Source organism: Channa argus, chromosome 4, assembly GCF_033026475.1.
Source record: "Channa argus isolate prfri chromosome 4, Channa argus male v1.0, whole genome shotgun sequence".
NCBI lineage: Eukaryota > Metazoa > Chordata > Actinopteri > Anabantiformes > Channidae > Channa > Channa argus.
The window spans coordinates 23,040,493-23,060,451 of record NC_090200.1 but is presented as its reverse complement, the minus strand read 5'-3'; the positions used below and the strand labels follow the sequence as shown (position 1 = coordinate 23,060,451).

The 19,959-nt window shown below is 41.0% G+C and overlaps 1 protein-coding gene across 5 annotated transcripts in view; it reads right to left on the bottom strand.

The window, feature by feature from the left end:
* ccnd2a (cyclin D2, a) overlaps positions 1-19,959 on the bottom strand; it is a 135,167-nt gene that overhangs the window by 11,202 nt on the left and 104,006 nt on the right. For 2 of the 5 annotated variants that reach the window (XM_067501564.1, XM_067501562.1), the window contains 2 exons: positions 8,035-8,250; positions 5,188-5,347 (listed from right to left, as the gene is read on the bottom strand). In XM_067501564.1, coding sequence (XP_067357665.1) covers positions 5,188-5,347; positions 8,035-8,205 — 331 coding nt within the window. In that variant the 5' untranslated portion in view covers positions 8,206-8,250. Of the gene's footprint in view, positions 1-5,187; positions 5,348-8,034; positions 8,251-9,600; positions 10,021-19,959 lie in introns of those variants that run through there. The other 3 variants (XM_067501563.1, XM_067501561.1, XM_067501560.1) reach the window with 2 other exon arrangements.

Here is a 19,959-nt window from a genome sequence, read left to right as displayed (position 1 = left end):
ACTTTCTATAGAGGCGTAAAAGGACAAAGGCATACATGGATTTACTGTACGTGTGCAGCGAGTGCAGACTGACAGGCAAAGAGGCAGGCACATCCGAGACACAAGGAAAAAACAATGCACCAAGGACTGCTTTAAGATCCAGACACACACACACACACACACACACACACACACACAGGACAGACGTAGGTTTGTGGGAGAGCTGAGTGCTGGGCAGTGGGCAACAAGCTGATTTTTCGCACTCAAGACAAGACAGGTCTGTAGCAGAACAAGGACGCGCGTGCAGCCGATGCAGGCTGATACTTCGGCCTGGTGGCTGCTGCATGTGGGGGAAAGAATGGCCGTATTTTAGGAGGCCCTCATTGATATTCATGTTGAGGATAAACAGTGTATGTAGCTGAGTGGGGACGCCTGCGATGGAAAGCTCCCTGTGAGCAGCGGCTGGCGGGCTTGGCCTGCACGCCTCTCGCCCATTTCAATGGCCCTTTCTCCTCCTTATGCCCCCACATCTCAATTCCTCCATGTTCCAACCCCCTGAAACTTCATCCTCAGGCCTCTGGTCACTCAGTCCGCTGCCCTACATGGGCCATTCCTCCTGGGTGGCTGCAATGCACAGTATGCACATTAAAGTTGTAAATTAATTAAAGTTGGAAAGTTGAACAACTGCCAAAAGAAGAAAGAAAAAAACTCTCCTTTCCAGCCTCTCCTCTCTTTCCAGTGCTATAAATCAGGGTCTTGTATTCTATACATATAGCCCTTATTGACCTTGTTTATTAAAGAAGAAGCATTACGAGTATCCAGAGCCTGTTGACTGATTAGGGCCAAAAACAAACATCGTTTTGGAATTGGCATGACAGTAAGTTTCACCACTAATGCAACACAGCCTGGAAGTCAAAACACAGTCTGTGGAGAACGAATCAAGACGGTCCACCTAGTGTGGCTCCTTGAGACACACAAACAACAACTTCCAAACTGGGCTCTTCCAACAAGTGGGGCAATCACTGATGAAGAAACAATAACTTGATACAGTTATATGTCATGTTTCATTAGCTCTTGTTCCAGTAACTCTGGAGACAAACAGACAACAAATTTTGAGGAGAGTCTTGAGTCACGCACCCTGCTCAAACTGTGATTTCAACTCATTTGCCAGAGAGCAGAATTCCTCCTTAATTGTTGCATCCTGTGACAGCTCTCTATAGCCTTGCACCATCATCTTGAGTGTTACAGCTGCAGGCGACGGATGAGGAGCATACAGATTTGGCTCAGAGGAGAAGGAGAGTTCATGTTTCTCCACACTGGATGAGCACACAGTGCTAATTGTATTTGTATCTGGTTCTGATATTCAAAAACTCTCAATCTGCTTAACTATGTAGATGATATAATTTGGAAAAGTACTTGTAGAAGCTTAGCAGAAGTTAAAACTCATTAATCATAAGTTTTGTTTCTTAGAAAATAAAATTGGACAGACTAAAATTACGTGACCTCCAAGAGAAACATGCGGTCTTTAGAACCTTCAGAATTTTAATTCTTTTACGTGGAATAACTGCTGTATTCCGGTGTGACTCAGCTGGCCAATGTATTTTTAGTGTGGTGCAGATTACACCAATGAAGAGAACAAGGGGATTTCAGGACATTCCACTTGATGATTCACTCTGTGTGCCAGACTTTTTGGTGCATATTGTCAGGAAGCTTCTTCCTGCTACAAGTGTTGACGATGCAACCAGATCGGACGTGATTCCTCACATCAGTGGAGCGTGTGGAAGGATGGTAATTTGTTGCATGAGGTAGCTAATTTGTCGAGGTTCTGACTCATCAAACATGAAGGGGGTTTTAAGTAAACAAACACCAGTAAAGACCTTTTCGCTGACCACATCTGAGGTGAATCATTCATTACTAAAATGCAGAGCTGGGCCTGGAGGGAAATCTCCATGCAGCAGCCACTTGAAGAGGAAGCTACAAGCAACATTCCTGCTTCTAGACCAATGACACATAACAGCCTGAACGAAAAATTACTGATGAATCCTTTTTGGAATATTCAATGCTTCAAAAACAGAAGCATGTTTCAGGATATGGAGAACAGGCCACATCTAAGTATGTATACATATTTTAGTTTTTGATAACTTTACTGATCTTCATTGCATTTTAGCGTTTTTTTTTGATATACAAATGTTCAGTGGGCAAAAAGTATGTCGGTACCTCACTGTGCTATGTTTTGGGTTAACAGTGTTTAGTAGCACTGTTTAATGGCAAACATTTTTTATAGTTGTACAAAAACTAAAGTGAAGCAGTGCTGCAAAGCTTAACTCGTAACTCTTATTTGTTAGCTAGTGAATCATTAGTTTGTCCCATAGAAACTAACTAGTTAATCATCAAGTTACTTCATCCAGTCCAAAGACATGTCTACATACCAGAGAAAAGTAATCAAATACTGTTTCGAAATAAAGGAGTGAGTACTTACTTACTTATCACTTACAATAAATCATTTATTATTTACATCCTGACTTGTAGCAAAATCCTTATTGTGTCCCCAAGGACAATTGACTCTCTTTTGGAGAGCACCGTTGGCTGTGATCCAGAATTTTCTTTTGATCAACTTCTGTCACTATTGTCACCATTCCATGCATACCATTAGAATGTGGGCTATTGTATTCGTTTTTTTTTTTAAACAGACCATAATCCCTGCCAATATGGCAAGACGACAGAGCATAATAACTGCAGCAGACAGGTTGAGGTGCATCTGTCTGCCCCATGCACCCGTCCATTCTTCCATTTTACCTCAATTGAATAAGAATAGAAGAGGAAGCTTGGAGTACTTGGTGTCTGTGTGTAGGAATGGAGGTTCATAATCTCCCTTAATGAGCTTGTTTCTGGACTATTATCCGGCGGCCTGCCTTAGGGAAACGCTGGTGTTTCCTATCAAGTGGCCCTGCAGCGCTGACCCTCGCATGGTTCTGCATATGAAATGTAAGGGCCAAGCCTTTTGTCTCCTTTCTCCCAGCCTCTAGCTGAGCCCCACAGCCATTTGCATAGATGTGAATGGATCAGCCAATGTTATTAATTAATACAGAGCCAGCCTGCGCCACCTGACAAAATCCCACCGAGTGGCCCGAACGGAACTGTTTCATCAAAAGAGAGGAGCCATTAGGAATGAGAGGCCTTATTCTCCGCTTCTCCTCTTCTTGTTCTCTGAAAAACAGAGAGCTGTGGTTTTATGCATGTTTTCTTTTTCAGTGTAGGAGCAGCGGTGGTGGGAGTAGTGCTGGGTTGAATGAGACTATGTGAAATAGGAAGGCCACAGGTGACCTGTGGTCAACTGCCTTGCCAATGTAAATCCTCATGAGAGATCTCCTTCTTCTCCTGTGCCTTCACCTTCTCAGCTCCACCGCGAGGTTGACTCAAGGAGGATTCGCACCAGATAACCCAGAGATTTATGGCTGGGAATGTTCCACAAATGGGGTTTTGAATTCCCCGAGATCTTCAGATGCATCAAATTGTTGACTGACTCGCGTCCTCTCCTTCTCAGTCTTGCCATTTGCTATTTGCTTGGATACAAGTCTAGGGAAAGCATACACAGATAAATCGTCTGTTGCTAATCCAGAGCCATCTCCAAAACGTCTCTCCCTTAAAATACATTGTCAGGAGGATGACTCTAGGCGGCATGGAAATTTATTTCCACTGCCTCATTGAAGCAATTAAGGACAGAGTGCATGCTGAGTCTTTCACAATGTTGCTTTGGGAATAGATCCGATCACTGGACATGGTGTCATTCTGAAAATTAATCTGCTGGCACAAAAAAAGGGATGAGAGATGTGGGTTGAGACGGCGAGAGGAAGAGAGAGGCACTGAGAAAGAACAAGAAAACAGGCATTTCTTCTTCGAACTTTGCAGACGTTTCTTACCCTATCATATCCATTGCACAATCAGTGCACTGAATTCCATTACTCTCTTGTAAATACCTGTCACGTCCCTTGTATCTATTCATCTGACTATAATGATGTCAGCCTAAGGAGCAGTTTCCCATGGGGGGGGTGTTGTATGTAATCTTACAATCGCCTGCAGAAAGAAGTTTGTGGTAGTGGTGGAGCTCACACTGAAAGTGATTGAGAAAGGATTCAAAAGGCCTCCTTTATTACTCATTAATGTTAAGATGAATTGCTCAGGATGTTAGGAACTGGTTGAGCTGCTCATTTTTCTACTACTCCCCACTGACTTGTTTTTAGCCTTGGACTTGGAACTGGAGGTGAAGCAAACAGGAGAAACTTGCCTTATAGCGAATCTCAACATGGGAAAGCTATCATGTCCTCCAGCTGTTGGGCGGGGAGGTGTGAGAAGTTTGGAAGGGGAGGGGGGCAGGGATGGAGGACAAAGAGATATGAAAACATGACATGCCTTAGAATTGGCAGTGAAAAAACAATACACTCCTCCAGCTTCCTCGTTCTCCTCTGTTCCCTCCTGCATCTTCTCTGCCTCAACCTAGCAGTCTCTTAAGATCACGTTAAGGGCTCCCTGTCCCTCCCATGATTCACTGGATGTTTGATCTCGAGGGACCAATTTACCTCAAGAGCAGAAAGACAAAGGCTTGCCTCCCTACAACTCTTTTCATTCCTTTTCCCGACCCTGTGCAACATGGGAATGCCCCCCAACCAGGAAAAATCGGCTTTGAAGTGTTACTGGATGCTCTGGAAGCCACTGATATCCCTCTAAAACATGACAACACAGCAGCCAGGGAGAAGACAGATGATGGTCGTCAGACCTACGTGTCAAATGCTGAGATGTCTTCCATGACACATGCTTTTTTAAGGCAGAATACTTTCCCACTACAGGTAATGAATCTCACTTAAGTTACAGCGGGCTGTGACTGGCCCGCAGCACAGCTCTGAACAGAGTTGTTGCCGCGTGTTATTGAGTGAAGAGGGCTTTGATAAGGTGCTAAAAGAAGAACACGCAGTTGAAAATATTTTGCAACATGAGAAAGTATGTTGATGCAAGCCATTATCGCTCCGTTTGACTTGGCACCTTAAGTATGATCAGTGTCAATTGCAACACCCATGAGAGAAATAACAAACGAAAAAGATTTCAACAGGACACTGCAATCTGTATTGTCATCGTTTGAGGTTTTCCAATTAAAGATCACAGTTCATTAGGATGTAAATCTGTTATGAAGTGTGTGTGACCTCAACAGCCTACCTGTGGCACAGAGGGCAATGAAAGTCTGAACATGTTTGCGTATAAGTGCCAGCTTATCCTCGGGCAGCGGCAGTCTCCTCACAATGTGCTCGATGAAGTCGTTTGGCGTCACTGCTGCCAAGTTCCACTTCAACTTCCCCAACACCACCAGTTCCCATTCCTGGAGAGAGAGAGAGAGAGACACACACACCCAGAGTAGACAGGGACGATGTTTAAGTGACACCAAGTACCACCGCATATTTACATTCATGGTACAAAACTACGACTTTACTGCAGTCGTTCAGCCTAAAGTGTGTGAATGCTACTCTGTGTTCCCCTGGCCTTGTACAGTAGTGAGTGTGTAGAGGATAAGCATTATTGTTATTATGTTATCCTCTGTTTGACTGGTGCTGAGACAGACAAACACCAGCAATGCCACCAACTCAGGTGACCTCACAACACTGTCTCCCTCCATGTCTGTCTGTCTGGCATCTGGGGACTTTCCTAGAGAGGCCCACCAGAGGTTTGCTTTAGTGTGCGCATGTGTATATATGTGTGAGACTTTGTATGGTAAAAATGAATAGGAAAGGCTGTGATTCTTCCAGATCAACAAAAAAAATCTGTTATTTTAAAGTTAAACAGTATTTCACTTATTATGTCTATAAATATTTTACACAAAAATTCTTTATTATATCTGTATTTGTTGCCAGTTCTACTAACCCTGTCCACTAACCCCGTGTTTTACATAAATACTGTAATGTCAATTGTTAAATATGGTTAAAAGACTTTAGTTTAAATGATTTATGGATCACAGGAAACACAAACCCCAGGCAGCATTTGACATGAGAAGTTTGACATCCTACATTACTCAACACCTTTCTGTAATATCAGAGGGAGAGTACTAGGTGTGGCGTTCCTTTCCCCTGCAATGTATTGTTACTTTCACTTCCTAGAGGAGGAGGTGATTAACGAAAGAAATGGTGACTAATTTGGGAAAATATTTTGTGGTTTTGTTCCGGACTAGAGCCTTGTGACTGTGACTACGGATGCTCTTCATTTTCCCTTACAGAGAGAGAGAGAGAGAGAGAGAGAGAGAGAGAGAGAGAGAGAGAGAGAGAGAGAGAGAGAGACCACATGGACTCAAGTCATGAGGCAATTCGAAATAGCTGTCACTGAGCTTCCTGCTTGCAGACAATTTAAAGGATTTTAAACAAGGATTTTGTTTATAGCTATAATTGCCAAAATGGGACGACAGATATAAACCTAAACCTTCTTATTTAAAGAAGAAAGATGTATCCACCTTGTGTACCATCTTGAAACATTCAACCAAATTGAGCTAAAAGATTCGACTGTTTGATCATGTGCAATCACAATGCTATTCATTGGTTTGTTGATGGTGGATCCTCATGCAACAGGATGACCCCTGCTCTCGAACGCCTTTTCTATCAGTACCAGAAAGATTTGAGTCTACAGTGAACCCTTTCAAAAACCTTGCAACACAAGCTCTATGCTGACAAGAGTGGCAGGCAGGCACCCACTTCCTTCTGCTACTGCCTTCCTCTAGTCACACCTTCTTTGTAACATTGCGGTTCTCTTTACAAGAAATTTGGCAAAGACAAGGACAAAAAAAAAGAAGATCACATGCCCTGAGCAGCTGATCTCTGTTTCCTGTATCTGTATGTCAGCCAAAATACTGCCTTATACAGAAACAGTGAGAAGAGGCCTCAGAAAACCAATTCAAGGACCGGGGCCTTGTCTTCAGACTGAAATTAAAGGTGAGATGGAGTCAGATTTCAGTTTTTCTTGTTAATGCACATGAAAAATCTACAAATGCAACATTCTGACCATTTACACCTTTACTAGAGAGAGGGGAAATTAAATCCGATGCGATATCCTCGAACAGAAAGACGTCCCAGAAGATAACCAGAAGTCCACCAAATCAACAGCAGCTCATTTTATACTGTAGCAATAAGCTCAGCGGGTAGGGCCGCCAGTCAGCCAGTGAGGCAGACCTACAACCATCAGCCACCTTTGAATCATAATATGTGGCCTCTTTCACAACATGGGTGGGATTGGCTGTTGTTTACTAAGGAATGTTTATGTAGCACCACAGAGCAGCAGGGAAATGATTATCTGATGTGAAACTGAGTTAATTAATTGGTTTGCACTGGTGAAAGCAGCTGGTATTATCAGGCCAAAGAGGCCTCATCAAATAAAAAGGACACAGAGGAGTGACATGTGTGTCTCTCTAAATGACATAGGATTACCCTGCATTGTCACTTACACTGAATGTAAGCTATGTTTCTTATTTGAAAGTGTGCGATAATCAGAAAAAGCACAGCATGACATAATGTGCATCATGCATGGTTATATTTAGATGAAAGCTAAACTGTAAAAGGCAAACTTGAATTTCTCTGTGTCTCTCTCTCTCTCTAGCTGACAGGAACAGAGTCAGAACTTTGGCTGAAGTTCAAGCTGACCCCGTTGCTCTGTGCAAATATCTGCCACTAGATGGCGATAGAGACCACTACACAGGCTAGACCGTACAGTAAAGCCCACAGAGTCTTGTACAGTAAAGTGACTCCTTATGGAACTTTGGGGCTTTTGCTGTTCATGGACCTGTGATGGTGGTGCAGTGCAAACTGGAGACTGGTCAACATATTTTGCAACAGGAGAGCAGCCCTTGTGTTTAGAGATGATTTGTTAAAATGAAAATGTTTTAATCCCTTTAAACCACTGCATTAAAGCGCTGGCTTCCAAAAGGTAAACACGGTGTAGAAAAAGAGTGTCAGCTGATGATAGCAGCATGAATCCTCAGACGCGTCACTATGAGTTTTGTGAAATAGCTCCAACTATATGGTTGCTTACCAGCAGCTCTTGTGGTCTGATGGAGTTATCTGTGTAGATGCAAAGCTTCTCTGCAGTTAATGGACGAGTCTCTTTTAATTTGGATGCAAGAAACATGCAGACTGCTCCCAGCAGCTGCAGGTTACACTTTTTGGTGGGTACCACGGCTAAAAATCTGTCCAAGTAGTTCATGGCCAAGGGAAAAACTTCTTCCTCGCACTTCTGCTCCTCACAAACCTGAAGAGAGAGACAGCAGACAATGCAGCAATGTTCAGCATTTGGAATCAATAAGCCAGCCTGCAATGACCTGACTCATTTTGCAGCACTGGAAATGTACGTAAAACTTTTATGAGATAACGAAACAAAAGTCGCATCACATAAAAAGAACATATAAATTCAATGACACGCATAGTTGGGGCCCGGCCAAGAATCTGCGCCCATCCCCATCATAAATTAATTAAAAATACATTATTTAACAAGAATGGAATAAGTCGCAGATACATACTGTCAATAGAGTCACATTCCTGCAGTTCATTGACTAAGAAATGAATTCAAGTCACAATCAGCCGAGCCAAAAAAACACCCCAACAGCACAGCACACGGAAACACTCTTTTTCAAGGCTCGTCATGTTTTCATAAAATACTTAAAAATATAAATAAATTATCTAGACCGACTTTTTTCGCATCATAATGTTAAGGGGGACATTCTACATCATATCCGACAATTCCTATCCAAATTCATCGCCGATAAATATGAATAAAATGTCAAAATAAAAAGCGAGTGGTGCGAGTTGGTGTGGTGTGCGTCACTGCCGACTCGGTATATTCATTTCAAAAATTAATTAAAAATCCCCAGTATGTCGGACCCTGACAATATTTACATGAAAATAAAGGCCAAAGTCTCGAGATTGTTTGCAGATGGGTGTTTACGAAAAATATCTAACGAAGTGACACAAAGCGAACATAATTCCAGGAACATAAGACCGACAGGAGAGATAAGGCCCTCGCCCCTTCCGACATTCAAAATAGATATCTAAACATCTGCAACGTTTTTTGCGATCATTTCTATATTCCGGGGACACACAAGACCCTTCTTTGTCATTCCCGATGGGGTTTAACCGCTGTTATTGCGTTTATGACACTGTAAAGTCCTCTTAAAAGCACAAGCGCTCCCGCAAAAACCAACATGGCGATAGAACAGCGCAGGGCAGAATTGCACTGGGGAATGCATACGTGTGCATGAAATATTCAGGCTATCTAGATAAAAAAACATTAAATAATCACCAGACAGCTTATGCATACACCCCGTGAGGCATGTCAAAGAAAATCTGTGGTGTGACAGACGTAATGGTTCGCTGTTTCAGTAGCGCAGTCTTCACGACCGGACTTTAAAAATAGTAAGAAATTAAAGAGAACGACATATTTTGGTGATACGAGAAATAATCTGACGGAGATATGAGCTACGTCTTATCTAGTGTTCAAAAACTGCAAGCAGAGCTCAGTAAAGTAGTAATGAAACAAATCAGGAGGCTTTTAAGTCGAGCACGGAAATAATAAGACTTGTCAGCACTCGGTGTTTCGATATACCTCCAACATCCAAGTCGCGACCATCCTCCTCATAAACGGCTGAATATCTTTCTGGACGACTTTGAAATAGGAATATTGGGGTAGAAATCTCTCCTCTATGGTCAACAAGCTCTGCAGGACTCTGTCATCGCAAAGGAGGTTCGGATCGGGACGAGCTCGTATGATGGTGTCCATTTCGAGGCAGAGCAGCTCCATGGTGCTGCTGCTTTCACTTAAGTTAAAAAAAAGTAGGATTTCTCCTTATGAAACGTAAAAGCAGTGTTGCAGAACAAAAATGTAAAAAAAGACTGCAGGGAAAGTCTTTTAGAGGCATACAAAGTGAGACTGCAGGGGCTCCGTCAGAGTAGTCCTGCCTCTCCTTGTTGAGAACTTTTTCCTCTCCCTACAGTGCGCCTCTACTTTCATCCGCCTGGCCAGATCAGGCGCATTTCAACCCTACCCTGCATGCGCCACTGACGCAATTCACTTCATTACCTCTGTATAGACCAGACGCAACATGCTGCACTCCTGTCCCTGTTGCTTCTATTGTGACACACAAGAAAACTTTCTAAACTTGTTTTTTTGCAGAATTTAAGAAGCTGACACTTTCCCAAAGACAGATGCCCAACAATACAGAGAAAGGTGCGGAACAGATCAATCTAAAATCGGGTTTAACACGTTATTTACACAAATACAACAGATTAAGGCGAAAAAATTTACAAATATATAAAAGCTTTGGAAATCAGCTGAAATGTGTAATTTACTGCTTACAGAGAACATGAGGTGGAATACATGCATTGCAGTGGTTTTATAGACGTATTACTTTTAGTTTGTGCTTGATTGTCTTATGGTGATGATTCCAGAGTGGAGAACACAACGATATGTCACTCCGCATATTAATAAATTAATGACTTATTCACTGTTGTGTTATATGCACATATTTACAGCATTAGAAAGGCTCCAAGAAACAAAATGCTCAAGTGCAACAAGTGCCCCCTTGTGAAAGCATATTGAATAAGTCTGGACTAGTAAAACAAAAATCTTTGATGAATTCGTATTGATTTTCACTTAAAGCAACATGTCTGCCAGGTTTTACCAATGAACTCATTGAACCTTTGTACTGTGGATGTCGCATGTACTGTACTTATGTGGCCATAAACGCTGTATGTTAAGTGACATGTGTACGCGAACGGACGCGTGCGCACCATAGTCCCACCCACCCACACTCACACAGACACACGCGCGCGCGCGCGTGTGCGTGCACACACACACACACACACAGCGTTGTACAAGCTTCTATACAATTTTTTATAGCAGCCACAAACTGCTTGTGGTTTAAGAGATAGCTTTCTAGGAAATTTAGAGCAGCGTTGAATTTTTTTTTTTTTTTTGTATAATCTTCTCTTAAAGATAACACAAAGACAAGACTCTCTGCTCAGCCAGAATAACTTCGATTTAAAATTCACCGATTCCTCCTATAAAGCCGTGTTTTTAATTAGACCTTTGTAATAACCTACAGGGAAAAAAGCAGGTGGAAACGATGCTGCGAGTGTTAAGTCATTGAGCAGATAATTAAAAAATGACTGCCAAATGATTTAGCCTCACATATAGTCACAAAGAGAATCTGCATGGGTAAATATGTTAATCCCCTATTCCCCGATGCTCCTATTCTTAGTCAACTTCAAAGACAGAGTCTTGAATGAAACGAGACCTCGGTGCATCAGGGGAAGACTGGGGACTGTAAAGTCCTCAAAGCTTTAGAGCTGTTAATTTCCATCCGAAGCTTGTTATATAGCCATGCTTGTGAGAAAAGTGGGGGAAATGTCTCTTTAAAGTTTTTTTTAGCAGCCTAAGTTGTTTCCTCCTCCTTTGCATAGCCAATAGTTCCTCAGCGATTGTTACTGGGCAGACTTCTATACCTCTCTCTCTCTCTCTCTCTCTCTCTCTCGCTCTCTCTCTCTCTCTCCCTCTGTCCCTCTCTCTTTCTACTTCAACTGCTGTGGTCATTTATCAGTCTCACCCCTTAAAGGATGTCGCTGCTAGTTAAACAGCATATCTAACACAACCATCAGAGAGCCTTAGTGGCATCATGAATGAATTCGTGTTCTGTCAGAAAAGAAACTGCGGGCTGCAGTTTAATCTGCATGTTTAGTGTTAAAACAACTTTTTGCCCTTGGACAGACATATTTCCGCATCTGCTGTTCACAAAAGCGTTGTAGATTTAAAAAAATATCTTTAGAAACAAATGTCAGCATCTTTAAACAAGGCAGAACGAGATTATCCCACTGACAGGAAAATTGGTCGAGCTTTTGACACTATGAGGAAAAATGATTTCCAACTTAACTGCAGAGGCTTTCCGTTGCAAAAATGATTTCTAAACATATTAGTTGAATAAATAATAATAATAATTATTAAACGAAGTATTTTTTCAATTCATTGAAGCAGCAAAACGTGCACAAAGCATGTTTTGACTTTAAACGATCATATTTCTATTATGATCTACAACGGCTAAGGTGATAAAATATTTTAATATATTTTAACTGTGCAATTTCTGATGGAATTTACTATTTCAAAAGATTTAAAAGAAGCCAAACTGAATTACATGTACAGCTGAACATTATGCTGCGGTGGAGAGACAGATACTGCAAATCCTTCACACATCCAACAGCGTCAGGTGATCCCAGTTCACCACGATGCGCAATTACGCATCTCTGAGCCACACGCATCCACTTTTCATTACCATTTGATGTCACTTTTGCTTTCTTACAATCAAATAATTTCAAGGTTAGGAAGAGATTGATATCTATTTAACATCGACATCATGCATTACAAAATGCCCATATGGAGATATGAGGATATATCCAATATTACAATCTCGCTTCATGAAAGAAAGGGGAAAAAACATGCCCAATAAGCGAATGCTGAAAAACTATGTTAATCGGATGTGCTTTAAATCAATTATTATGTTAATTTTAAAATTATATTTTATACACAAGAAACGTATCTAAATCTTTACTGAAAAAGGCACGTCACAGCCCCTTTAAACAAACTTCTTAATAAGGTAACTTGTCAAGATATACTACTATATTGACAGGCTTGTCAAGAGCCTTTTCTTTTCCTCTCTGCAGCTCCTGCAGCGGAACAGTGACGCCAGCGGCTTCTCTGAGTGAGATCACAAGTAGCAGCAGCGCCTTTTGTCCCCGGAAGCATTCAATTAGCACATCACAATAAAATCGGAACACACCCCATGGGTGACAAACGCCAACAGATTCTGATTCTGTACAATCAAAGGTGTGCGGAGGGGGGGAAGCAGTCAATAAATTCACACAACTTTGGCGAAATTCCGGCGCTGCACACTGCAAAAAATATCCGTCGGATCAAATTAGTTAATTTAAAGTTTGGAAATGTTATTGTCTTTAATTAAAGTTATCAAAATTTGAGCATGAAAACATGTCCACTTATTGTATACAGCTCATCAAATGGTGCACATTTTTGAAAACCAGTAAGAATTATTTGCTTTGATTATGGATTGTTTTTGTGACGGATGATTGTTAAAATAAATTGCAGTGAAGACATGAAAAATGATCAACCTTCGGTTGTAAACGTTTTCCGCTTTGATTTCATTATAATTACACTTCAAAGACAGGAATGAGAGAGTTAGGGTGGTCACTTTTTGCAGCGGGGATCGAGCAGTGACTCATCATCACCGCACCTTTCAAATCACCACCACAGTCAATCGACACGACCAGGCAACACCCGACGAGGGGAGAACTTCTGCGTTTTCTTCTTCTTCTTTTACCGATATAAGAAGGGAATCTTGAAGCTGAGAAAATGTCCCACATGTGACAAGAGAAGTGGAGGGGAATTTGACAGGCTCATATCTAGGCAGAAACTGTTCTGAAATGACAGAAGTGTTTTGTTTAGAAGCAAAACACACAAGGGTGACAAATTAAACAGTTCCTGCCTTTCAGATCAAGTCTGTAAAATCTATTTTCTAAGAATCTACCGGACATCTTAGAGATTCTGTGTACAAGCAATGTAAAACCTAAGAAAAACATTTGTTGTTAAAATTAATGTGAAAATGTTACAGAATAGCAGGACCTTTAAAATCTAGATTAAAAAACTCAAATCTGCAATCACGTGAAGCAGATTTTCAGGTTTTTCTACTAGGCTATATGTTCATCAATCTAAAAGTGAAACTAAAATGAACAGGGAAAGGCAGTGGATTTTGTGTTAACAAAACTCTTCCAAACTGTAGCTAAACTAGTTTAAATAGATACAATCTTTTCAGGAATGTGGAAAGAAATACCTCAAACCACCTGAAAATAACACACCTGCCACAGCAGGTCAGCAACTGCCATGCAGGAAATACATCTCATTATAAAACGTTATGCAAAAGGTATATTACTTGTGTGTGATTATAATCTGACATGATCTTACCCTTCATGATGTTGCTTTTAGGCATTTAAAGAAACAGAAATATTAAAAATACTTGATGTAAGAAAGACACGTTGATAGATTTATGTGAAATTTCATCTGGGTCTTTTTATTATGAATTACACATTAATTGTTGAACTATTTATGTTTAAACCATTTATATATTTTATTCTTATTTTTTTTATAATGATTGATCTTAAGAATAAATTTTAGAAGATAGTACATGAATGTATTAACACCCTAAACCCAATAAACTATTCTTAAATGAGGCCGAAGACTAATTTGCCGAAATAGTAATTCAGACATTTAATTATATGTAAAAAAATAAATAAATAAATTGAAACATTTTATGTTTAAAATTCAACTGTGCTAATTTCCCAATTTTCTGCATAACTAACCAGTTGGATTTCTTTTTTGGTTAGATTATATGAACATATAAAATGTGTTACTAATTACAAATAGACCACACATGGGGTGATGTTCAGAGTTGGACACTTAAGCATAAAAACAAATTCTGTACATTAACAATTGCGAATGTAACTTCAAAAATTGGTCTTTATTATCCAGTCATAAAAGACGTGTTTACATAAGCACGAAAAAAGCTTATTCCACAAGTCAAGCAGCAGGTGAGATGCCTACAATGGCCCCGGCACAAGCATCCAGCAGTCTCCTCCTCCTCCACTTCAACTAAGATTTTACCTGAACAAAGCTCTGGACACAGACACACATGGAAACATCTCAGAGAGCAACATCCCACATGCTCTAATCATTTTTCTGGAAACATTATATCGCATAATCTAAACCTAAAGACACAAACAAGAAAAACAAGACGTTTTCAGAAGAACGTGCAACCGGTTTGAGCTTGTGTAATGGCTACTGATGAATCCTGGATTAATCTGTATCAAAACATCACTCAATCATTTGTTTATCATGCTCACATTTCCCCATTTTTGCTGTATTTTTCTGTGGTTGAATAACTGCAGATGTGTGCACCAGACAACAACAATATAGAGAAAACTTACTCATCCATGATAAAAAAAACACCAGACTTCATGCAAAACTTCACAGGAAAAACTCCAACCGAACAGTTTGAAACATTACAGTTTGTAGGTAAAATGTGGACATGTAGAAAAAAAAAGCATGTTTTGTTGTCTTGCTGCAATCAGAACTTAGATTACTAATCATTGTAGACGACTCCACCCGAATGTATGAAGAATAAACACACAGATATACACACTTACAGAAATGTCCACTCACAGAAAACACTCAATAGGAAACAGTCAAACAACTGTCATGAATACTGTGAGCATCTCATGTACATTAGCAGAGTTCCCACCTGATCCTAAATATCTGTCCAGCTGGTGCACTAACTACTACTTCATCCAAATCACCATGGAGAAATCTTTCCTCCTGGACAGTTAGGAGCTACCCTGTTTTTATTGTGAATATTTCCAGCAGTGTATGAGGCTTGTCCCTGACATCTCTACTAACCACCTGTTTGATTTCTCTGATTCTCCTCCATGACTGATGTTACAACAATGCAGCTTTGGCACTGAGTGCTTACCCTGCAGACTTCCCTCAGACTCCCTTAGAAATTCATGTCCTCCCAAATTCTTTGAGATGTGCCTTTATCTCATTAGCTATAAAAGAAACAAGGGGAAGCAAAGAGAGTAGTCTTAATTGTCCTCTACTGATGACTGCGTGATGCTGGGGAGAGGTGGAAGCCCTCTGTGTTAAAAGAGAGACATTACAAATACTTTTCAGAGCCTCTTGTCAAAATGCATCTGCTGATAGTGTCTGGGTCCTGATGGAGCAGAACCAGTGAGCCAGGTGAATGGGAACATGTTTGTAATTAACTCTCTTTTAACTCTTGTTGTCGCTAACAAAACACTGCTATTCACAGCACTAATGTGACATAACTGGAGGAATCATTAAGCCTTGATGATGTCTGACACAGCATCGAAGTCACAGGGTGGACATGGCCAAACTGATGGCATGACAGAAATTGTGCAAAGGCACACTGGCTCCACAAGACACCTCAGTGCATCTTCATTTTCGGTTTAGGCAATCATTACTTTGCCTGTGACGATTTGAGTGAAGATCCGAGAGAGTGAGAGAGAGAGAGAAAGAGACAAGAAGCATTTATTTATTTATTTGTCCTTTCGGCTTATTCCGTGAGTTCAGGGTCTCGAAACCGGATCATTGTCTGCATGTAGATTTGGCACCGTTTTTACGCCCTTCCTGACGCAACCCTCCCCAGTTTCTACCGGGCTTGGACCGGCACTGCACAGCTGGGGAGGGGAATGGGCTGTTGGGGGTTCAGTGCCTTGCCCACAGATGCAGAAAATGAATTATTTCAGGTTTTAAGAACATTGACTATAAGAAAAATTATTCAAAGCAATTGTAAACACAACACTGTGCCTTTCTGGACAATTTCTGCAAATGAAGTGCAATGAGCTTTTATATTTGTAACAAAGTGTTAAGGTTTGTGATTGTGCAAGGACTTCATTTCATCAGAAGAAAGAAATGTTCAAACAACACAGGTGCCATCAGGCAAAATACATTTTCTTTTTAAACACGTGTTCATCTGCAGCTTGTTTTCTTAAAAGTGGAGATATCAGCATCGACTTCAAATCAAAAGGTCCAGAAGGTTCTGTGTTCCAGTTCCTCCACACACAATGAGAATGACCCTGTCTTATCAGAACCAGTCTTGGCTGACTGTCAACAGAAAAAGTAAAAAATGTAATTATATATTGTGTGATAGTTCACCTCCATGGTTTGTGCATTCTTTAGGTAGACCCCTCACTGCTTCATCATATTTTGTCTGTACTGCTGCTTGTTTTGGAGATTACTGCTAAAGACAATACACTGGCCATAAACACTTCTGTGGCCACTGAGTAAGTGCTCTGAAAACAGTTGTTAGGGGAGATGTTTATGTTTTTTCCTCTTAACAACTATTATGAAATGTGGCCGCATTCATTTTTGTCTCCTCCTCTATAGCACTGATACAAAGAATGAGCAATTTAGATTAAGTCACCTCACTGTATGTCTCAATGTTACTGTTAGTCTTTTTTTTGGTCCAACATGTTGAAGGTGGAGCTGCGTATGGGAAAACAGACTTTTGAAACTTTTGTTGCACTTGGCTCTTGGAGGTCACAACAACAGCTTCAGAGCTCTGACAAGAGCAACATTTCCCCCTCATTACATTCTTGACAAAGATGGTGTCCATCTTGTCACACACAATTAGTCTTTCAGGAAAGCCAAAATGCAATGTGAAAGCACCATTAATAACTAAAAACAGCCTCGTACTAAATCTCAATCCGTCACAGATGTTGACGACAGCTCGTTGAGACAGATGAGCTTCCCTGAGTGTGTGTTGTGGAAGCTGCATCACTAGAACAATAAGGTCTGGTTGCTCTGGCTAACCCCAAGCTGTCTGGTATTCATTTACCTGTCTTCCAGCCCCCCACCTCATTCCTTCAACCCTGCCTTCCTCCGTGCTTCTACCCAACACTCTTTCACATGCTTGACCCTTTCTTTTGAACTCTACCAGTAACCTTTCACATGGTCATCAAATCTAGGGCCAAATGAGCCAGCTAAAGCGGTGGGTTTAGAGAGCTGGCTGCTAAATCAGGTCAATATTTCCTTGTTAAACCGCTTTCTATGTGTCCCACACCTATTTTTTCTCCACATAGAAGCAACAGTGAGTGCCTTGCTCTACACAGAGCAATACAGAGTGGCTCAGCTGCTGCTGCTGTTGTCTCTTCCCCTCCAGTTCCTCCAGGATTTTCCCATGTTCATATCACTAGCCCTTGACTTTGTCACTCATGCAACAGCTGCTTGCTGATACCACACCACAATTCCACCCTATTGCACTCCCTTCTTTCACTACGCAGACCAAGAACAAAGACAGTGTTAATCCAGCTAAGTCCTTGATGGAGAATACAAGGACTTCTAGGGGGAGACTGCGCACGTCAACACAATAACTACATTTTTGCACAAAAATCTCAGATTGTCTGAAAATTTGTGTCAGTCTGTGCTTTGGGAGAATCAACATCCTGAGCACTTCCACCTTGGTTCAAAACAAGCTCAGACTAAAACACACAAGACTTGAGGTCAATGAGACTCAAAGACATCTCACAGCTTATCCATAAAACTAAGAAATTAGCTAATCCCATCTCACATAATTTATTAAAACCTGTTATTTCTGAAATGAGATAGGAAAATGTGGCTGCACTGTGCACAGCATTCAGAGCAACTGAGCTACTGGCTGTTTTGCCAGAAAAACCTAATAAGTCATTCCATTTGCACAAATCTTGTTTAATCTATGATTCATGTACCGCTCCCAATAAGTAACAAAAGGAAATCTGCCTATTTATGAGTCTGTCAAACAGACCGAGAGGTATGCAAACGTTAAAAGAAAAGTTAACCATGTAGTTCCCAAAATAACACAAGTCATCAAAAATAACCCTAAAAACCAAACATGCTGAACACCTGAGCATGAACATGCTCTCACATGCTCACATGCATGCACCAAGTTGTGCTACTGTTGCCCTTGTTTTCCTATCTCTCCTGCATATGGTAACAGATGGTGCAAAGGATGTTAAAGCATACAGGGCAAAGATGCAAACACGATTACCTCAACAATTACAGAGGGTTTCCCTCGTGCTGCAACTGCATCAGGTGCTTACCTATCTGCTGTCACTAATAATAACACAAAATGCTCTGTTGCGGGATGAAGAGCCTAATAAAGAAATCACACACGTGTCAAAGGGAGCAGAAGATGCAGATGTTAGGAACAACTGATCAAGAAGGCACAAAAATGATTAGCGTTAAAATAGACAAGTAAAGACATCCGAAAAAGAAAAAGACTAAATTCCTGGGTATAAAAAAAAAATGAGGAGGGGCCTCCCTGGCAGGCGTGTAGCTTTATTACAGCACCACACATAAATGTGCATCATCCTCCACACCACCCAGCATCAGGCTGCAATAATCTGATCCTTTTGGGAAACTGAGGTGTTGGACTGTAATTTATAGGCCGTATCTTTCAAGTCTTTCCCTCGGCTCTGCTGGTGGCGTCAGCCCCTGAGCCACTGTGTATGTTTAACGGCTACATGTGTTGCTCCCTATCTCCCTCTCTGAGTGGCACAAAGGTAAAGGGAAGCTTAACAGCCTGGGAAAAAGTTGAACAGTGTGAAATTACCTTGATCCAAAGATTCCTGCTGCATACCAGCCCAATGAACCCATAACAGAGCAGGCACTCAGTCAGAGAGCCCTGCCTGCCAGGGAACAGCTGAGACATTACAAAGGGAGGGGGGGGGGGTCTATTGGGAGGTGAAAGAAAGATAAATGGGAGCAGGAAAGAGGCCCACCTCCAGTAATCTCCAGTCTACACTCAGTGGTAGGGGTCAGAGTATCTATATCTAATGTAAATCCTATGATAATGCTGGACAACTGGTAGGTGGAGAACCAGTGACTTGGTTAAGTCGCATTTCACACAGAGAGGCCCTTCTGGGGAAACTTAAGAGGAGCAACTGTGGGGCTGAATGTTGTTGGCAAAATAGTGTGGAAAAATGAGATGACAGTGCTTATGTCATGTAAAATTTAGGTTTTAAATGTGTCATTTTTATGGAGCTACATTTCTGCAGTTCTTTGATAAGGAAAGATTGAGGATGGTCATACTGGAACTGAACTCCATTAGAATTTAAGAAATGTTACATTTCAAATAAAAAAAGATTAAAGACTTAGATCTGCAAAAAACAGGGCAAGTTTGAGGTGAAAACATTTTAAAGAGTTGATGGAATTAGATGCTTGTTGACCTCCTTGCTTTTCCAAAGTTTGTAGGTCCAAAATGTGAAATCATCTAAACAAGCCTCACTCTACAAACCTGAACTTTACTTTATTTACTGCTATTTCTAAACTTTATCTTACTTTATAACCACA